An 18,992-nucleotide genomic window follows, 5' to 3' on the forward strand; every position below is an offset into this window, starting at 1 on the left:
AGAGAGAGAGAGAGAGAGAGAGAGAGAGAGAGAGAGAGAGAGAGAGATTGCCATGCTAATCCAGTGACCATAGAAAATCCAGCACAAGGGGTCTGGACAGATATGTAAAATGTATTTACATTCAGTAGATACTGAAACATGACCATCTTGAACATTTAAGTCAAGAAATAAAATGTTGGGGATGGAAGATGGCTCAGTGGGTAAGACGGCTTGCTTGAAAGCATGAGGACCTGTGTTTGGATTCCAGCCCCCAGGAAGAGGTTGGGCACCACTTCACATATGCCTGTAACTGTAGTGTTGTGAGTGGTTGGTTGGACAGAGAAAGATAGACTGCTGGAGTTTATGGTCACAGCTTAGTTTCAGGTTCAACAAGAGACCCTGTCTCAAGGGAATACGTTGGACAGTGATAGAGCAGGACAAGAGTATTCTCCTCTGGCCTCTGTACTCCCATGCATACACACTATACATCACTTGCACATATGCACACACACACACAACCCACACCAGACCTTCACCCACCCTTACACCCCCACATATACCACACACACACACCGTCATATCACACCCCACATAACCACACATACCACACTCTTACACACACACACCTCACCTTCACCCACCCTACCTCCCCCACATACCATACACACATACACACACACACACACACACATACTACTCTCTCACACACACATACACCCCACCTTCACCCATCCTAACCCCCACACATATCATACACACACATACACTCACATCACACCCACATCATACACACATACCACTCACACACACACACATGCGCGCACACACACACACACACACACACACACACACACACTATCAGCATCCTAGAAGTCTTTTATGCATCCCTTCCCACTCGACTTTTTTCTTTCCCCATAGTTATACCATTTTGGTTTCATTACTTTTCTTTTGTCACTCAGCACAGATATTACTTGTTATGATTTTTGACTTTTACATAATAGAATCATATAGTATACATTCTTTTATTCAGTGAAAGTAGTGTTTTTCATAGCTATATAATGTTTCCATTTTTCATTATATCTTACTTTTATCTATCCTTTAGCCAGTAGGCATCTTGTGTTGTGTTTGAAATTGCATTTAAATTGTTTCATTTGGGACTAATTAAAGAATGGTCCTCACATGTTTTCTCATTGAGTCTTTTACCATAGACATAATTCCTCTCTGTGTTTTAGTTTCCTTTTAATACAGTAATAGGTTTCTGGATAAAGATCTTACACACCTGTTGTGATAATTATACTTAATCGTTTGATATTTATTTATTTTTGTGCTGTGTTGGCGATTGAAGCCAAGCCCCTGCGTACACTTGACCCTGTGTGCTACTCTTTTTGGTGGGCTCTTTGTAGAAGTTTGATTCATTGATGATTGACTGGCGGTGTAAATAAATACAGTTGATTTTTCCCATGTCTCTGCCACTCAACCTTGTTCACCTCATATGTTAACTCCAAGAGTGTACCTGAAGAGCTAAGAACATTTTACATGCAAATATTATCCCCAAATAATAAACTTTGACTTTTCCTTTCCAGCCTTTCGATTCTCTTTCCCCTATGTTTCCCTGTCCTCGTACAATAGAGACTGAAAGTGTGGAGGACAGATATCTGTGTCTCCATCTCAGGGGAGGAGAGTATTTTGCTAATAAGTTTGAAGTTAGTGTAGATTATTTTTAGGGGCATCTTTATGAAATTAAAGTTATTCCTTTTTATTTGTAGTTTACAGAGAATTTTTGAAAATCATGGGTATCTGATTTGATTATTTACTCTGTACTTGGTTACTCACTTTTTCCTTTACCATGCTAACAGCGAATTCCCTGACACAGTAAAAGAGGATTAGCAGTGAGTTTAGCATCTGTCAGGAGAAATTAAAGACTTTCCCTTTGTCTTAGTTTGGGTTTCTATTGCTCTGAAGAAACACCATGACCAAAAAGCAAGTTGGGGAGGATAGGGTTTATTCAGCTTACACTTCCACATCACTGTCTATCACCAATGGAAGCCAGGATAGGAACTCAAGAGGGGCAGGAACCTGGAGGCAGGAGCTGATGGAGAGGCCGTGGAGGGGTGCTCCATTCTGACTTATTTACCATGGCTTGCTCAGCCTGCTTTCTTATAGAACCCAGGACCAAGAGTTGAGGGTTGGCATAATATACTGGGCCCTCCCCCTCGATCACTAATGGAGAAAATGCCTACAGCTGGATCTTATGGAGGCATTTCCTCAACTGAGGCTCCTTTCTCTCTGTAGACTTGAGGTCCTGTCAAGTTGACATAAAACCCATAAAACCAGCCACTACACTCTTCCTTGTTATGTTTTTTGTTTGTTTGTTTGTTTGCCTTTGCTTTTGAGACATTCCTGGCTGTCCTGGAACTCAATGTGCAAATCAGGCTGGCCTTGAATTTACACAGACAGAGATCCACCTGCCTTTGCCTCTGAGTGCTGGGATTAAAGGCGTGTGCCACCATACATTCCCTTGTTATAGGTTAAGAGTAGTATTTGAGCTCAACGTTCCTACTAGAATCACATTGTAATTTAAACTAAATTTGTCAGAGGAACACTAACCAACATTTATTCTCCAAATTGTAAGGTAGAATTAAAATTTATCATTTATGAATAGAGATACTACATAGAAGTTGGGAATAACAGTTGATGCCACGTAGACTGGCAGTATGTTTACTTGAATATCTTAATTTTGTAATGTTTAAGAAAATATTCTTGATTGAGTCACTTATTTTGGTAATGGTAATTTGGAATTCTATTCTAGGAATTAAATACATCATTTTTAATGGATTCTAGAAATAGTTTTTAGATTTTAGTGATACAGAGAGATACATATGGTCTATCAAGAAAATGACGTTATCAAGTGGATAATCCCATTTCCTTGGAGAACAGTGTAAAAGATTTGCTATAGAATAATACTGCTACTTTCTTTTGTTATAATTCATGTATTTCCTTTGAAGGGGAGTAATACTTCACCATGTTTGGTTTGATTTTGTTGGCTGTATGGGTAGTAATTGCATTAAAGGCCTGAGTCCAGTAGTTTGCCTTTGTATTTTTCAGAGTATTTAGGTAGATGTTAAGATGTCAGTCTGGATTCCTTGACTATTTGGAAAGCAATTTAATTTGAGTAAAGTTGTTGATGCTCGATTTAATGCAGAAAAAAACCCCCTTCATTCTATAAAATGAATATATGGTAAATATCAGCTACAATTACTCACTGCATCATGTGACTCGAGTTATTTACAAGGCAATTATTGGTCTTGGAGCCTATTCTGTTTCACCGTCACCTGTTACTTGAGGTTGCCAAAGCTGAAGGCTTCCTTCTTAGCGGATGTTAAGTGTTGTTGGTGAAGCACAAACGTCATTATCATGAAAACAGGAAGCCACGTAGGGAACATGCCAAATGGTGAATTAATAGTCAGGGTAAAGGAAGCTGACGCACTTTCAGGGAAGGAACCCTGAATTCATCTACTTTGTTCTTTTTAGGTGGCTTAAAAACAGAAATGGCAAACTCACTCCTTTTTTTCAGACCATATTGAGTTAAGTAGGTTGAGCCTTAAGCCTGAAAGCATGGTTTCTTGTATTTTGCATTGTCTTTAAAATGTTGATGTTTTAAGACTGTGAGATGTCTCCATGAACTTGATGAATCTACATTAGTGTTTGGCTGACTAAAGTCTTCTAAAGTACGGTAAAATTGACCATTTTCTCTGTTTATATAGAAAACTTAATGATTTGAATAATATCTCAATAGCTAGGAATAGATAATTTAAAAAAGAAACAAATAAAAATTACTTTTAGTCAGTTTTTTGGATTTTCATGAATAATATGTTAAGTGAATCAAGAGTATCAGCATTGTAGGTCCCAAGAATCAAGTATCAAGGACGTCATTTTCTTCTTTTTCATTGGTCGATATATGAACAGACAGTTCTTATACATATTTATAAATGATCTTTATTAATGCACATTATAGAACTTTTTATTACTAATTATTTAGTTAGCATACAGAGCAGTGGATTTTAATTGTAATATTGTCATACATATATATTTTTTAATTGAAAAGTTACATTTGTGTATGTGTGTGGGTGCACACATGTCTATATATTTGTGGGTGCAAGCATGCCACACTGCATGTGGAAGTTACAGGGCCACCTTCAAGAGTTGGATATCTCCTTTTCTATGTTCAGTCAGGCTGGCAGGCTTTGTGACAAGTGCCTTTACCCTCTCAGCTATCTTGCCAGCTTCATACATATACAGTGTTATGCTTAGTTCTTATCTCCCTTTCCCTCCCTCTCCTCGACAGGATGGCACATCCATTCAGCAAAGCTCCTCTCCCTCCCTCTCCCCTCCCCTCCCCTCCCCTCTCCTCTCCTCTCCCTCTCCCTCTCTCTTCTCCTCTCCTTTTCTCTCTCTCCTCTTCTCTCTCCTCTCTCCCCTCTCTCTTTTCTGTCCTCTCCTCTCTCTTTCTCCTCCCCTCCCCTCCCCTCCTCTCCCCTCCCCTCCCCTATCCTCTCGTCTCTTCTTCTCCCCTTTCTCCTCTCCTCTCTCCTCTTTCCCCACTTCCCTCTCCTCTCTCTCCTCTCTCCCCCCCTTCCTTTTCTCCTCTTTCCCCTCTCTCTCTGATACAGGATCTCTCTGTGTAGTTCTGGCTGTCCTGTCTGTGTCAATTACTCTGGTTTCAAACTCACAGAAACCCACCTGTCTCTGCCTCCCGAATACTCAGATTAAAGGCTGGCTCATTCAGTAAATCTTTATCTGTGTATACGCTGGTTAGAATGCCCACCTGTTGTACACAGTGCCCTTCCTGGACACAATTTCTAGTCCCAGTGCCCTCTCTGAGTATCCATGACACCAGCATGCTTCAGTGATAAGTTTTGAGTTATGATTAATTGTACACACTAAGATTTCCTCTGGGCAGGGTGGCTGGCATCCTCTTATTTTCATTTAAAAATGTGCATAACAGTTATCAGCACAAAAAGCTTACAGTTGGATTGAGTAAACAAGCCATAGTTTGTAAACAGATACATGACAATTTTAGAAGTTATGTAAGAGACTGTAAGGGCGAGGGTATGTGCCGCTTATGCCAGACAGTCTTTAGTGGAAATTGTTAACTACAGAAGTTCCCATAATAAAGTGTCAGTAGAACAAAGTACTCTTGATGTTATCAAGAATTCCCACTTGAGGGCTGGTGGGATGGTCTGATGGGTAATGGTGCTTCCGGCCAGGCTTGACAGGAGTTTAGTCCCTGGGGCTCACATGGTAGAAGGAGAGAGTTGACTCACAGTTTGTCCTCTGACCTTTACATGTGTACCATGGCATGGCTGAGTGCCTGTGCACAGCTGCACACACAATAGAACAATGTAATTTTATGTAAAAATAAAAAAAAGAATTCCCAGTTGATATTCTTACCTTCGGATTTGTAGAATTGCTCTCTCTAGCTTGGATTTCCCACGTTAAACTTCAAAACAGCACATTCCCAGTTTTGAAGATAATTTAAAATGGGTAGAAGAAACATTCTTACAGCACAGGTCTGTATCCCAAACCACTCTGCCTTTTGCCATAGCTGGGTTTAGTCCAGTGTCTACTTTGTTTACTTTAATTTAGAAAAGATTTACTGAGCATTGTTCTGGGTAGTCGGAGCCCCAGGCAGATAGACAGCCCAATTCTATAGTCTGTTAGTACTTCAGTTTCCAGTGAAGGAGGAAGCAGTAAGCAAGAGACAAATGCATCAAGACCAAGCATCCTAGGTGATATGGAGAATTAAAAAAAAAAAAAAACCCAAAACAAACCCTGGGTGCTGCTTCATAGTGGAAAATCAAGGGAGACCTCTGAAAGAGATGAAATCAAAGCCCGAGTAGCAGAGGGCCAAGCAAAGTCCTGGGAAGAGCTGTCCTAGCAGGGAAGCGCCCCTGCAAAGGCACAAAAGCAAGAATAGGCTGAGGCACCGAGGGAGAAATGTGGGCAGTGCTGATGGGTCACAGTGAGCAGAGCGAGCGCCTCAGGAGATGTTGATAATCAGGAAGCCAGACAGACTGGTGGTGGCAACTGAGTTGGTTTTTCCACTAGGCCCGAAGGAGGATTTTAATCAGAAGAATCCTATTGTTGAACCAAGTCTGTGTTTTTAAAAGGTTGTTGCCTCTACAGTATAGAGCAGAGAGCATGGGAGATGAGCAGGTTGAGCATGGTGGCACTGATGTGGCACCCACCTGGAGTTCCTCCACTGACTTCCTATGAATATTTTATTCAGTTAAGAGGTCAGGGCTGTCTGTGAAGTTGAAGCTCTGACTTGTAAGGTCATGAGATACCTTACAAAATCAATACATATGAGAAGCAGGGGCCATTGTCAAGCCTCGTAAAACCATAGATTTCTAAAACCCCCAAGTGTTGAGACCTGGCTGACTGACTCATCTCCCTCTCTTGCATTTGCATTTTATCTGAAATCAAGTACCATGCTTGTGCTTTCCTGCAGATGAATGGTATGGCATGCCAGATCTAGAGAAAGCATCGTACCTTTGGAGAAAGAAAGAAAACCATCTGCCACTAGAAAAAGGCCAAAAGTGGCTCTTTTTTGTATGAACAGAGTGAAAGCTAAGAATCTATGTTTAAAATATGACCATAAAATTTCCCTGCATTTATAGTTCTTGGCACCAAGGATTAGAGACCTGTTTTGGATGATATACATGGTTTTAAAAGTCAAGATACACTTCTTTGCAAGAGATACTTGAAGCACTTGGGGTTCATTGTTAGAAGGCATAGAAGTTTTCTTGCAAGATACATAATTTATCTCAGATCAAGGCTTATTTATTGTCTTGGACTCCATGAGCAGTCAAGGCTTTCATTTTCTGCATTAATTATTTTATGTATAAAAATTACTTTTTTATTTACTTTCTAAGTGACATAAATATGTAGGCCTTTGCATTTTGTTCTTAAAAATCTTATTTTTCCTTCCCCTGGATTGCTGAAGCTGTACATCATTGACTCCTGGACCCAACTGTGACCGCTTCAAACTGCACATCCCGTACGCTGGAGAGACATTAAAATGTGAGTAGATGCTGACCACCAATTAGTACAAGTTGTGGTTTAGATTTTACTTCCGGCTGTTCAGAGCTATCTCTGATCCTGCCTACTAACAGTTATTGTTTTGTTATCTGCCATCCGGCCCCAGTTCTGTTCAAAGTGAGGTAGCCGGCTGAGTTGAAGTTGAAGAGGAATAGGCCTGTACAAAAACACAATAGTGTATATGTATGTATTTTTTTCTTGGAGGGAGCACTAAGATAATAACCCAATAAAGAGGCTTACTGCTTTGTGCCTGCAAGATGGTTCAGTGAGTGGGTAAAGACACCTCCCACAACCCTGACAACCTAAGTTCCATTCCTAGACCCAGAGGAAGGCCAGAACTGAATCTTGTAGGTTGTCTTCTGGTTTCCACATGTGATGTGCCCTGCACTCAATAAAGTAAAAAAAAAAAAGTGTGGAAAAGAAAAACGATGTACCACTTAAAACACCTACTTATTAATAGTTGTTTTTGGTAGGAATGGCTGATGTCCCTACTGCTGTCAAAACCCATTGTCATAGTCCTTTCTCTAGGATTCTGGGCACCACGTACATGTGTCAATGGACCATGACCTTTATAACAAGAGTTAGAGATGCAAATGGCCTGTAAGGGCCATCGTGATAATATAAATAAGGAAAGAAGATCAAGTATGGCATTTTTGGGACACCCCGTCTCTGAGGAAACTCCTTCTATTGACTCAGAAAGTGGAAGTCAGACATTTTACATCTTATTTTCTTTTTCAAATCAGTTTTAAATGTTGTCTGTCTTTCCAAAATTAAGGACATATGTTATTTAGGTAAATTGAGTATGTGTGAAGAGTGGCCTGAGTTTCTGCACTGAAGCTTCCTTCCATCACTGTCTGAATGGTGTACGAGGTGCATGCCTGGGACACAGGCCAGCATCTGCAGCATCTGTCTATGCTGTATTAGCGCTTCCCTGACACCAGCACAGCACTGAACCTCTTGCCTACTGTGAAAGTGATAATAGCTTTGCTTTGTTAGTGTCAGTAATTGCACTTGGCATTTTTTTTCTTAAACCTATTCTTGTGAGTAGGGTATTAAAATCTATCTATTTGTAAAAAAGAGGAATAAAAAGTGTGGTTACTAAAGATCAGATGGATGGGTGAGAGAGGTGGCACAGGCTATAAAGTGCTTTCAAGGTAAAAGGACCTGGGCTTGATCCCCAGAACCTACACAGAGAAAAACTTGGCAGGGGCAGATGCTTATAATCCCAGTGTTGGGACGCAGAGACAAGTAGATACCTGGGCTGATGATGATCCAGCTTAGCTTAGTGTAATGGCAAGTTCTACGCCAATGAGGGACCTGGTCTGAGGAAACAGAGTGGATGGTGCCTTAGGAACGACACCTAAAGTTTCCTCTGGCCTCTACATGCACTAGTGTGTGTGCATGTGTGCTTGCAATGTTAAATGAGACATTTGGGCCAAGGCCATTTTTTTACCTTTGCATTATTAGACCATTCTCAGGAAACCATAAAAGTACAAAGTAGTGGCAGGATTAGATTGCTACTTTTAAAAAAAAAGAAATTATTAACTAAATTTAAAAGAAATGATCCAAGTAAGTCACTGGTGGATGACGTGGAGAGAGTGCTGAGGTCACACAGTCACTGGTGGATGACGTGGAGAGAGTGCTGAGGTCACACAGAAGGAGGCACTGGTGGATGAAGTAGAGAGAGTGCTGAGGTCACACAGAAGGAGGCACTGGTGGATGACGTGGAGAGAGTGCTGAGGTCACACAGAAGGAGGCACTGGTGGATGAAGTAGAGAGAGTGCTGAGGTCACACAGAAGGAGGCACTGGTCTCGTGCCCCATGTTCCCCTCCTACTCCTGTTTTCTGAGGAAACCATTATAGTTTTCAGAATTGGTTTCAGTTTAGTTCTGAAGATTCCCAGTTCTCTCAGTACTACACTGCTTGCTTCCTGATTGGCCAGTTGTAGATGTTATCTTTTGACTTCCTGCCCCCTATAGAGTCATCAGCCTATTTTCACTTGTCCCCCTTTCCTTTCTCTTCCTCTTTAATAAAAATACATCACTGCTATTGGTTTCCGAGTTCTTTACCTTGTAGCTTGAATCTTTGTTCTTTTTTCTTGTGCTGGGGATCAAATTTCAGGGACTTAAAAGATTAGAGACAAACTTTTCCAAGGAACAAATCCATGGTAACTCCTTCTATATCCCCCTCCAGGGTCACTTTAAACACTGCATCATACATTTCAATGAACAGTCCTCCAAAGTTCTTGATAAGTGCTTGACTCAGCTTTGTTATCAGCTTTGTTATCAGGGTGATCTCTGTGCAGTAGTGGTGGATGTTTCATTTATCTGGAGTCCCATGAACCACAGATAATGTCTTTTGGCTTTACACTTTACAGGATAAGATTAGCCTCTGCTTCTTTCTTTTTTTTTTCTTGCATTTCCCTGCCCTGCTTTCACATGTCTTCTGTTTTCCCCTTTGCATTCTCAAGATTAATAATTTGTTGTCTATGATAGTCTCCAGGGCATTGTTTATAAATTAAACAGTAGCTCAATAGGCCCGCTTCTGTATTAATGATCATTAGATTTTACCTTGTTTTATGGGCCCAAATAGTAACAGTTCTGTACATTACTGCATCATTTCTTAAGAAACAGGCCACTTGCTTAGGTTATTGGAACGAAGGCTCAAATAACCTGCCCAGATTTTGTTCTTTGTTCTTCTGCTTCTGCCTTTTCTACATCTTTGCCTAACATTTTTTATTACCTCCATTATAATTAGGTATCTTAAGATCTCTTTTTTCCTCTCTGTTTCTCTTCCAGATGTCCTGTTCTTACTTTATGACTGCAGTATCTGTTGCAGATATACAAATAACAAAAATTAGAGATCTAAAATACTTCTGGGACCAATGAAATGATTCAGCATCTAAAGGTGCTTGCTGACAAGCCGAATGACCTGAGTTCAATCTCTGGGATCTACTTGGTAGAAGGAGAGAACTGTTCTAGTTTCCTTTCCATTGCTGTGATAAAACACTCTGACCAAAGCCCTCCTGGATCAGTTAATAATCAAGACAGTCCCCTACATACATGCACATAGGCCAGTCTGTTCCAGGCAATTCCTCAGCCAAGGGGTTGAAGAGATGGCTCAGCAGTTAAGAACACAAACTGTTCTGTTTTTGTAGAAAACCCCGAGTTTGGTCCCTAGGACCCATTTCAGGCAGCATATAGCTGTTTGCAAGTTCAGTTCCATGAAATCTGATGTTTTCTTCTAGACTGTGAAAGCATCTGCATGCACATGTATATATACATGTATAGTTGCAATCTAAAATAAAAATCTTTAGAACAATAAGATGAAACAAAATCCCTGCTAACCAGTTCAAGAACTGGTTCCCATGAGTTGTCCTCTGACCTCCAAATGCATGCCACGTATACACACCATCACACACTCACACACAGACATCACACACACACACAGGCACACACACACATACACACACAGGATCTCCAAATTCATGCCATGCATACACACCATCATACACTCATACACAGACAACACACACACACAGACACACAGACACACACACACACACACAGATATATAAATGTAACAATCATAAAATTTTAAAAATGCTTTCGTTTTAACCACCATTATTTTAATATCACCATGGAGTATCATATTTTATATTTTCATTTCCCTTCCTTTTATTCTATAATGTTTCAGCCCTTTAATACAGCTCCTCATGTTATAGTGACCCCCAACCATAAATTATTTTCATTGCTCTTCATAACTGTGACTTTGCTAGTTATGAATCATGGTATAATATCTGTGCTTTCTGATGGTCTTAGGTGAACCCTATGAAAGGGTCATTCGTCTCCCAAAAAGTTGAGGCCATCAGATAGAGAATTGCTGATCTATAAGCTTTCCTCAAATAAAAGCCATCATGTATATAAGGTAGTAGATAAAGTACTGTTCAGAGCTTCTAGGTAGTTGAGCAGGACTCACTGCATGGTGGGCCACTCTTAGTGTGGGGGACTCTTAGTGACCTATTTTGAAGTTCAGCTGTCATCAAAATAGGTCTTATTCTTTTTCAAAAGTGAACTTCCTGTATTTTTTTCCCCCTGGGAGTACACACTTTGCCATTGTCAGGCAGAGAGGTGTGTGGACTCTTTCCTGAGGAACGTTTAATTAACTCCCTGCTCATAGCCCTATTTCCTCCTCTCATCGCCTCACCAGGTATATGGAAGGATGGTGGCTTCTCTGGTCAGCTGTGTCCTCCTTATATTCCTGTGAGAGACACAGAGCACCCTGCTCCATCAAGCACCAGGTCTCGGCTGCATTCTGTCTGCATTTGTTGAGATCTCCCCTGGACAGATTGCTATTTCTTCCCTTCGTCTTCTCCTTCCTCTTCTTTTATATTTTTCCCTACTTTTTTTTTTTTTTTACTTTCATCATTAGAGTGGTGGTTAGAAGGAAGAATAAAAAAATAGTCAGCCTCCATTTATGTTATAGTATGTTATAGTTGCTGATATCCTGTATTCCCTCATTACTATAAAATTTTCACATGAAACCTGGCATTTATTATATATTAGGTATATTCTATGAAACTATTGTTTGATATCATTATATACTAAAGCACTAAAGACTTTAGCCTATGTAGCCTATGTATGCTCTGTAATCAATGGGTGACTATTAGGTGTCTCTTCTCTTCTCTTCTCTTCTCTTCTCTTCTCTTCTCTTCTCTTCTCTTCTCTCTCTTCTCTTCTCTTCTCTTCTCTTCTCTTCTCTTCTCTTCTCTTCTTCTTTTCCTTTTCTGAGACAGGGTTTCTCTGTGTATCTCTGGTTGTCCTGGAACTCACTCTGTAGACCAGTCTGGACTCACACTCAGAGATCCACCTGCCTCTGCCTCCCAAGTATTGGCATTAAAGGTGTGTGCCCCCACTGCCTGGCTGGATAAATCTTAATATTAAGGGTTGGGGTTCAGTAATTGCCACACAAACCATACAAACACCAATCTCAGTTAAGCAAGAATAGTTTATTGAACATACACCTTAATACTGGTCAGACCTGGGACATAGTTCAGCATTGGGTCTGAAACTATGACAATAGACATCTTTCTCTGTTAGCTTATAAAAGAAAAAACCCCACAAAACCCACAGTGAGTTTATATGAAGGTTCAGGAAATGCTGCCCAGTGGTCAGCTCTGACTTAAGATATTTTAGTCATAACAGTTCTTACTGACCTTTAAAGTGATGGGTCCTATGTGAAGCTTTGTGGAATTTCTTCAGATTAAAAAACCTCATACAGAACATAATATAGCAGGGGATCTGGTCAGCATGATCCTGTTCTGAGTCAAGTTATTATTATTCTATGTTAGTGGCTGGCAGGCATATTTCAGCAGAAATATGAACAAAATGGCTACAGCCATCGTGGGGAGTCAGACATAACACTAAGATTTCAACCTTAATCAGCCCACAGCCAAATTATCAGGACGAAATTATTTACTATGAAAACTTTATTTATATGAGTTCATTAAATTAGAGGGATGAACTTTTTTCTCTCTCCGAAATTGTATGTGTGAGTGTCATGTATATATATGTGTGTGCGTGCATGTGCGTGTGGAGATCAGAAGTTGACATCAGCTATCTTCCACAGTCACTCTTTGTCTTAGGTTTGTTTTGTTGAGACAGGGTCTCACTCTGACTGACCTGCAAGTTGCTCTGTAGATCAGGCTGGCCTTGAACTCACAGAGATCCAACTGCATTTGCCTTTTCATTTCTGGGATTAGAGGTATGAGCTACCCGACTTAGCAGCAGCAGCAGCAGCAGCAGCAGCTGTTGCTTCTTCTGCTTCTGCTGCTGCCGCCGCCGCCGCCTCCTCCTCCTCCTCCTCCTCTTCCTCCTCCTCCTCTTCCCCCCCCTCCCTTTTCTCCTCTTTCCCCTCCTCCTCCTCCTCCTTCTTCTTCTCTTTTTCTTCTTAACCGTGCCAGGCTGGTGGGCTTTGAGAATTTTTTGAGGGAAATTCTCACTGAACTTGGAGCTCACTGGCTCACCTAGGCTGCTTGCAAGTGAGTCTAGTGATCTGCCCCTCTGTCTACACAGCTCTGAGATTACAGATGTGCACTGTTGTACCTGGCTCTTCTGTGTGTGTCCTGGTGGCTCAGACTCAGTCCTCATGCTCCTGTGGCAGCCACTTTATTGAGTGAGCCATTTTCCAGGCTCCTCCTTTCTGAAATTCTGTAATGTACAGACTTTTCAGCTTTCTGTAGAAAACCTTCTGAAGGATGTTGGTGATGTGCTTAGGTTTAGTGTTAGAGCCAGGGTGTGGCGGTACAGAGGTACAGGGTGTGGCGGTAGGTCCAGAGCTCGAGTTACTCGAAAGGATGGCATTAGGAGTGAGCTCCTTCAAGGCTTTAGAAAGGTATGGGGCTTATGGTGCATTTACTTGTTGCCTTAAAAACCTATCCTAATTCTCAGACTTGTACCCTGCCGGGTAGGTGGCCTGTTGCTTCAGTCTGGAGACCAAGACAAAACCTCTATAAGTTTAGAGATGGAAACGTTTTTTTCTTGTTTTTTTGTTTATTTATTTATTTTAAGCCATTTCTCTAGTCCTGGGAATTTATTTTATTAAAGATCTGTTGAAAATGCAGCAGACTTATAAAAAAAATAAATGAAATCAACTATATAAATTACAGTGGGTAAGTCTTAGTTTAGAAACTCAGAACCAAGTATGTCCTTTGCACATGCAGTTAAAGGTTGGGTAGAGATGGCTTGTGCTCATCACTGAGTCCCTGAGTCCCCACCTGCAAACATTTTTTGTCAGCATATCCTAGGACAAGCTTGCTTTGCTTTGTGTGAGATGCAGGCCATGGCCATTAAGCCTCCCTTTTTAGTACCTTAACCGAAAACTAGAATTACCTCTCTCTCTGTCTCTCTGTCTCTCTCTCTCTCTCTGTGTGTGTGTGTGTGTGTGTGTGTGTGTGTGTGTGTGTGTGCGTGTGTGTGTGTGTGTGTATACACGCGCGCCTGTGCGCACACATGCATTTCTATACCTGCTCTGGTGTGCCTGTGGAGGTCAGAGTACAGACGACCTGCAGGAGTTGTTTCCTTCCATCACATGAGTCTTGAGGATTGAACTTGAGTGGTCAAGCCCAGTGGCAAGCACCTTCACCCAGTCAGCTTTCTTCCCAGCCCGTCTTGGTACAAGCTCTCAGAAGCCCTTCCAGGAAGTCTGAGTCATGGTCAGCTGACAGTGGTAATAGTGTGGGACAGCTGCATCTTGCATCAACATCAATACTTACTGTAGTTCCACTCTATGCATCATTTGAAAGTCATGGAAATAGGTTTACTATGTCAGCCAGAATTGTAACAATTAAATCATTTGTGATAGCCTTGGATTCCGAAAGAATTGAATTTTCCACCAGGCAGTGGTGGTGCACGCCTTCAGTCCCAGCACTTGAGAGGCAGAGAGGTAGATTTCTGAGTTCGAGGCCAGCCTGGTCTACAAAATGAGTTCCAGGACAGCGAGAGGTATATAGAAAAATCCTGTCTCGAAAAACAAAAAACAAACAAACAAACAAACAAACAAAAAAAGACCAATTTTTCTTCTTAGAGTTAGATTTTGTAGGCCCTTCTTTCTCCCTTGTTTTCTCTCTCTCTTCTCTCCCTTCCGTCCTCTCATTCAGTCTTTCTCATAATTTTATTTTTTGTGGTTTTTTTGAGACACGCTCTCGTCCTGCAGCTCACGCTGTGCTGTCACTCGCTATGTAGCTATGTAGTGCAGGCTGGTCTCAGGCCCTCGGTGGTCCTCCTACCTCAGCCTCTGAGTGCTAGAACTACAGGTATGAGCCACCCAACTTACCCAACTTAGCTTCCTTTATACAACTTTTAAGTCATTCTTTTTTTTTTTTAAAAAAAAATTGGGAAACACCATGCATTTAGGCCCCACAGCTGTGTACACAAGAAAGGGTTTTTGCAAAAGCCTATGTGAAAACAGCCATTCTTTTATTTTGCTTAACTTTTTTTTTTTTTTTTTTTTGGTAAGGATGAAGACAGCATATGTTCCTACTTGAGCAAATTTTGTAACTATTCATTATAGCTAAGAAATGTATGGCCAGTGGTTTATTATTACAAGATTTGTCAACAAATTCAACATTTTATAACCTATATAATAATATTCTTTAGATGAACAAGTACTGTTCTTATCAACAAACTCTAAGAAGTTTAGTTTTCTCAAATAAATATAAATATTTGTGAGTTTCTATAGTTTTACAAGTCTTTGGAAAGCAGCTATGAGAGCAAGCATAGAAGCTTTTTGCGTTTAAAAAATAATTTATGAATGTTTTATTTGCCTTTATGTCTATGGACCACTTGCATGCCAGGTACTTACAGAGGCCAGAAGTGGTCATTGCATCCCATAGCATTGGAGTTGTAGATGGCTTTGGGAATCATGTTGATGCTGGGAATCAAACCTTGGTCTTCTGGAAGGGCAGTTAAATTCTGTCTGTCTGTCCGTCTTCTCTTCCATATTACATCCCAACCACAGTTTCTCCTCTCTCCCTTTCCCTAGTCTCTCCCTCCACCTCCCATCTCCCCTAGATCCACTCAGCCTCCCTTCAGAAAACAGCAGGCCTCTTAGGAACATCAACCAAACATGGCATAACCCAGGTACAATAAGACCAGGCGTATACCATCACATCAAGACTGGATCAAGCAGCACAGTACAGAGGGGGAAAGGGTCCCACAAATAGGTGGAAGAGTCAGGGACAGCATCTGCTCCCACTGTTAGGATTCCCAGAGAGCACCAAGCTACTCAGCCATAACATCAAGCCAAACAGACACCTACAGGCTCCTTGGTCCTGGTCAGTTGGTTCTGTGGGCCGTGTTCTCATGGTGTCTGTGACTCCTCTGCTTCTTCCCATCCTTCTGCTTTCTCTGCAGGATTCCTGGAGCTGTCTTTAAGACTTGTCTGTGGGATTCTGCTTCCATTAGTTGCTGGTAGACTCTCTGGTCTCTTTGATGACAATTCTCTTAGGCTCCAATACCAAAATACTTCAGATAGGACAAACTGTAGGTAGAGGGTTTGGTGGCTGGGTTGGTGTTCCAAACCCTCTACTTTAGAATAGCCAGTCTCTTTAACACTGAGCAGTCTTCCTAGCCTGAAGCTCTTGGGCTTTAGCCAAGGCTAAATCAAAGTATTTGCAATTTATAGTTATTTGTTTTGTAAGTTAAGCTCAGTGAACAAGCGTGCTTTGTTTATTAAATTGTACCTTCAGCTCCTAGCACAGTAGAGATAGATGCTCAATTAAATACCTTTGGAAAGAGTGGATGGGGTGCATGATAGGTACTGGAGATCATGAGTCGTAAGGTTCAATCTGTGCTGGCTACAGGGTTAGAGAGAATATGGTATTCTGTTCCCAGTCTGCCTTGTTACCAGTAGACACTCATTCTTCACAAGTTATTTATTATACAAGGAATTATTAATTGGAGCACTGCCCCTAACAATTAGAAAACCAGGAAGCCATGCACAGTACTTTGCAGATTGGAAGTCTGAACCTATTTCATGTTTTTATATATTTTACTCTGCCCCTTGCCCCTGGAATCAGAATAATGAAAATAGGATGCAACTAAAATTTGTATGTCAGAATCTTTTGCGTATCAGAATGCAGCACTTATAGAAATCTGTTTCACCTATAAACAAAGGGAACTTTGTGCAGCCGCTGATAGAGAGAATGAAAGGCAGACAAGAGGACGCGCTTCTATCAGTGCATTTGGGAACTGATTCCTAAATACAAGGATGCCAGAAAATTACAGTATGGTGGGAATGATGTTATTGTTTCCGCAGTTCCTTTACTGTGAAGAAACAACTGCTGGCTAATGAAAGAGTTGCCAACTTGTGTAAGAAATTATTGAAAGTTGTCCAGGGACAGAGATATTAATTAAAGAGAAGCCCTTGAATTTGACAGTCATAGATGACACAAATCATCCCTGAATAGGAACAGAAATGTGCCTCTCCAGTGATCAAGAGGAACTGAATAAAGTGCATGTTGGAGTCTTAACATCCCACTGGAGTGGTAGAAGTTTCTGAGCTATAGTAAAATTCATGATGGGCCAAGGATTTATTATAAGCATGGGTTTATAAACAGACAGAACAGTCATTCTGCATAGCAGTTAATTCTAAAGTAATTATTGGATTATTTGAGGGAGAGAGGGAGGGGAAACAGAAAAGAAGATAAAGAAAATGAGAAAACATGTGTGCATACCCACTGTGTTTAAATGGAGCAGGGAGCATGCTTCTGCTCATGTATTACTTCAGTCTCTAGCTTGGTGCCTGACATTTAGAGAAGCTTAGTAAGTGTTTGTGGAATGAACCAAGTATATTCGTTCTCTGGATCTAGCAATGATGGGGTTTGATGAGGAAGTGACAGATCTTAATTCTGAAAGCTCTTTGAATCATACTGTTTATGCCACTATGAAGAGAAATTATTGAAATATTGTAGGTTATATTGAGCAAGTCTGTGGCTAGCGAATCAGTTTCAAATTTGAAATTATCTTTTGTTTGAAATTTTTGTTTCATACCAACAATTTATGTTAATCAAGGATTGTTTGGTTGTAAGAAATCCATTGGAACCAAAATAAACCAAAGGATTTGTTTGTCTTTATAAGGAATCAAGTTATTTTTATGGTGCTCAAGGGCAGGGAAGACGGCAAGGCTTCACTGGGACTGGAACCAGGGATTGGAATGCTGGTAGACATGATAGCGGCCCGTCATCTGCAGCCTTGTGTTCTGGCACTTTAGTAACTTTAGTCTTTCCCCAGGTTTTCTATGCATTGGGTAGAAATGACTTCTTGAGCCTCCTACAGGTGACTTGATTCCAGTCATTAGTGAGGAAATCATTGAGCCTTCATTCTTGGGAAAGCTGTGTTTGAAAGTCCACTTGACTTTGGCCATGTTTGTTTCCTTCCTTCCTTCCTTCCTTCCTTCCTTCCTTCCTTCCTTCCTTCCTTCCTTCCTTCCCTCCCTCCCTCCCTCCCTCCCTCCCTCCCTCCCTCCCTCCCTCCCTCCCTCCCTCCCTCCCTCCCTCCCTTCCTTCCTTCCTTCTTTTGTGTGTGTGTGTTGGCATGCCCATGAGTGTACAGGTGCGTGGGCCCCAGATCATGTAGCCAGAGGAGGAGTCCTGGAGACTTTCTCTGCTACTCTCTTCTTTCTTTCCCGTGAGACATGCCTCTCATTGAACCAGAAGCTCACCATTTTTCTCCTGTTAGAGCCATGCATAGCATGGGTGCTGAGAGTCATGTACTTATGCTTTCAGAGCAAATACTTTTAGTTAGGAACTATCATCCCTACCCACTGGGAACCAGTGTAAGCACAGGTAAGCATGGTCTGAAGAGGCCAAGAGAGAGCCATTACTTTGTTTCTCGTGAAACTGTAGACATGTTCACTTTGTGTCTAACAATGGAGCAGTATTGTTGCTTATTATTTGAGAGGAATGATGAATATTTATTAGTCATTTGCAACACAGAAGAGAAGTTGTGCCAAAGAATTATCTTAAAGGGTTTCAAGTTGAAATACTTTCCCTTCAGAGGAAAAAGCCTGGAAGAAAATATGGATTATGATTTGGATAATACATTTTCCCCCATGTCCTCAGAAGTACAGTGTAAAATTCACTGTTCATTTCTAAGGATTCAGTACTACATTACTAAATTTAAATATATAATTTTTGGACAATTATCCCAACAAAATAAAGCCAGCTTCAGAACTGTTATTGAAATTGAATGCACTATTCAATTAAACAGTGGCCAAACTGATATTTTTATAGAGAAGTTACAAATACTGTTTCAGAAATTCTGCTTTATTGAATCAGCTCAGGATTCAGCTTCAGTTTTTGATCCATACCTTCTTGATGATTTGGCTTCCCTCCCTCTCCCTCTCCCTCTCCC

General features: G+C 41.0%; 1 protein-coding gene across 2 annotated transcripts in view; it reads left to right on the top strand.

Moving 5' to 3' along the window:
- Babam2 (BRISC and BRCA1 A complex member 2) overlaps positions 1 to 18,992 on the top strand; it is a 364,624-nt gene that overhangs the window by 24,936 nt on the left and 320,696 nt on the right. For both annotated transcript variants that reach the window (XM_028778958.1, XM_028778959.1), the window contains exon 3: positions 6,986 to 7,062. In XM_028778958.1, coding sequence (XP_028634791.1) covers positions 6,986 to 7,062 — 77 coding nt within the window. The remainder of the gene's footprint in view (positions 1 to 6,985; positions 7,063 to 18,992) is intronic.

This window comes from Grammomys surdaster, unplaced genomic scaffold (genome assembly GCF_004785775.1).
Source record: "Grammomys surdaster isolate TR1022 unplaced genomic scaffold, NIH_TR_1.0 343, whole genome shotgun sequence".
NCBI classification, from domain to species: Eukaryota; Metazoa; Chordata; class Mammalia; order Rodentia; family Muridae; genus Grammomys; species Grammomys surdaster.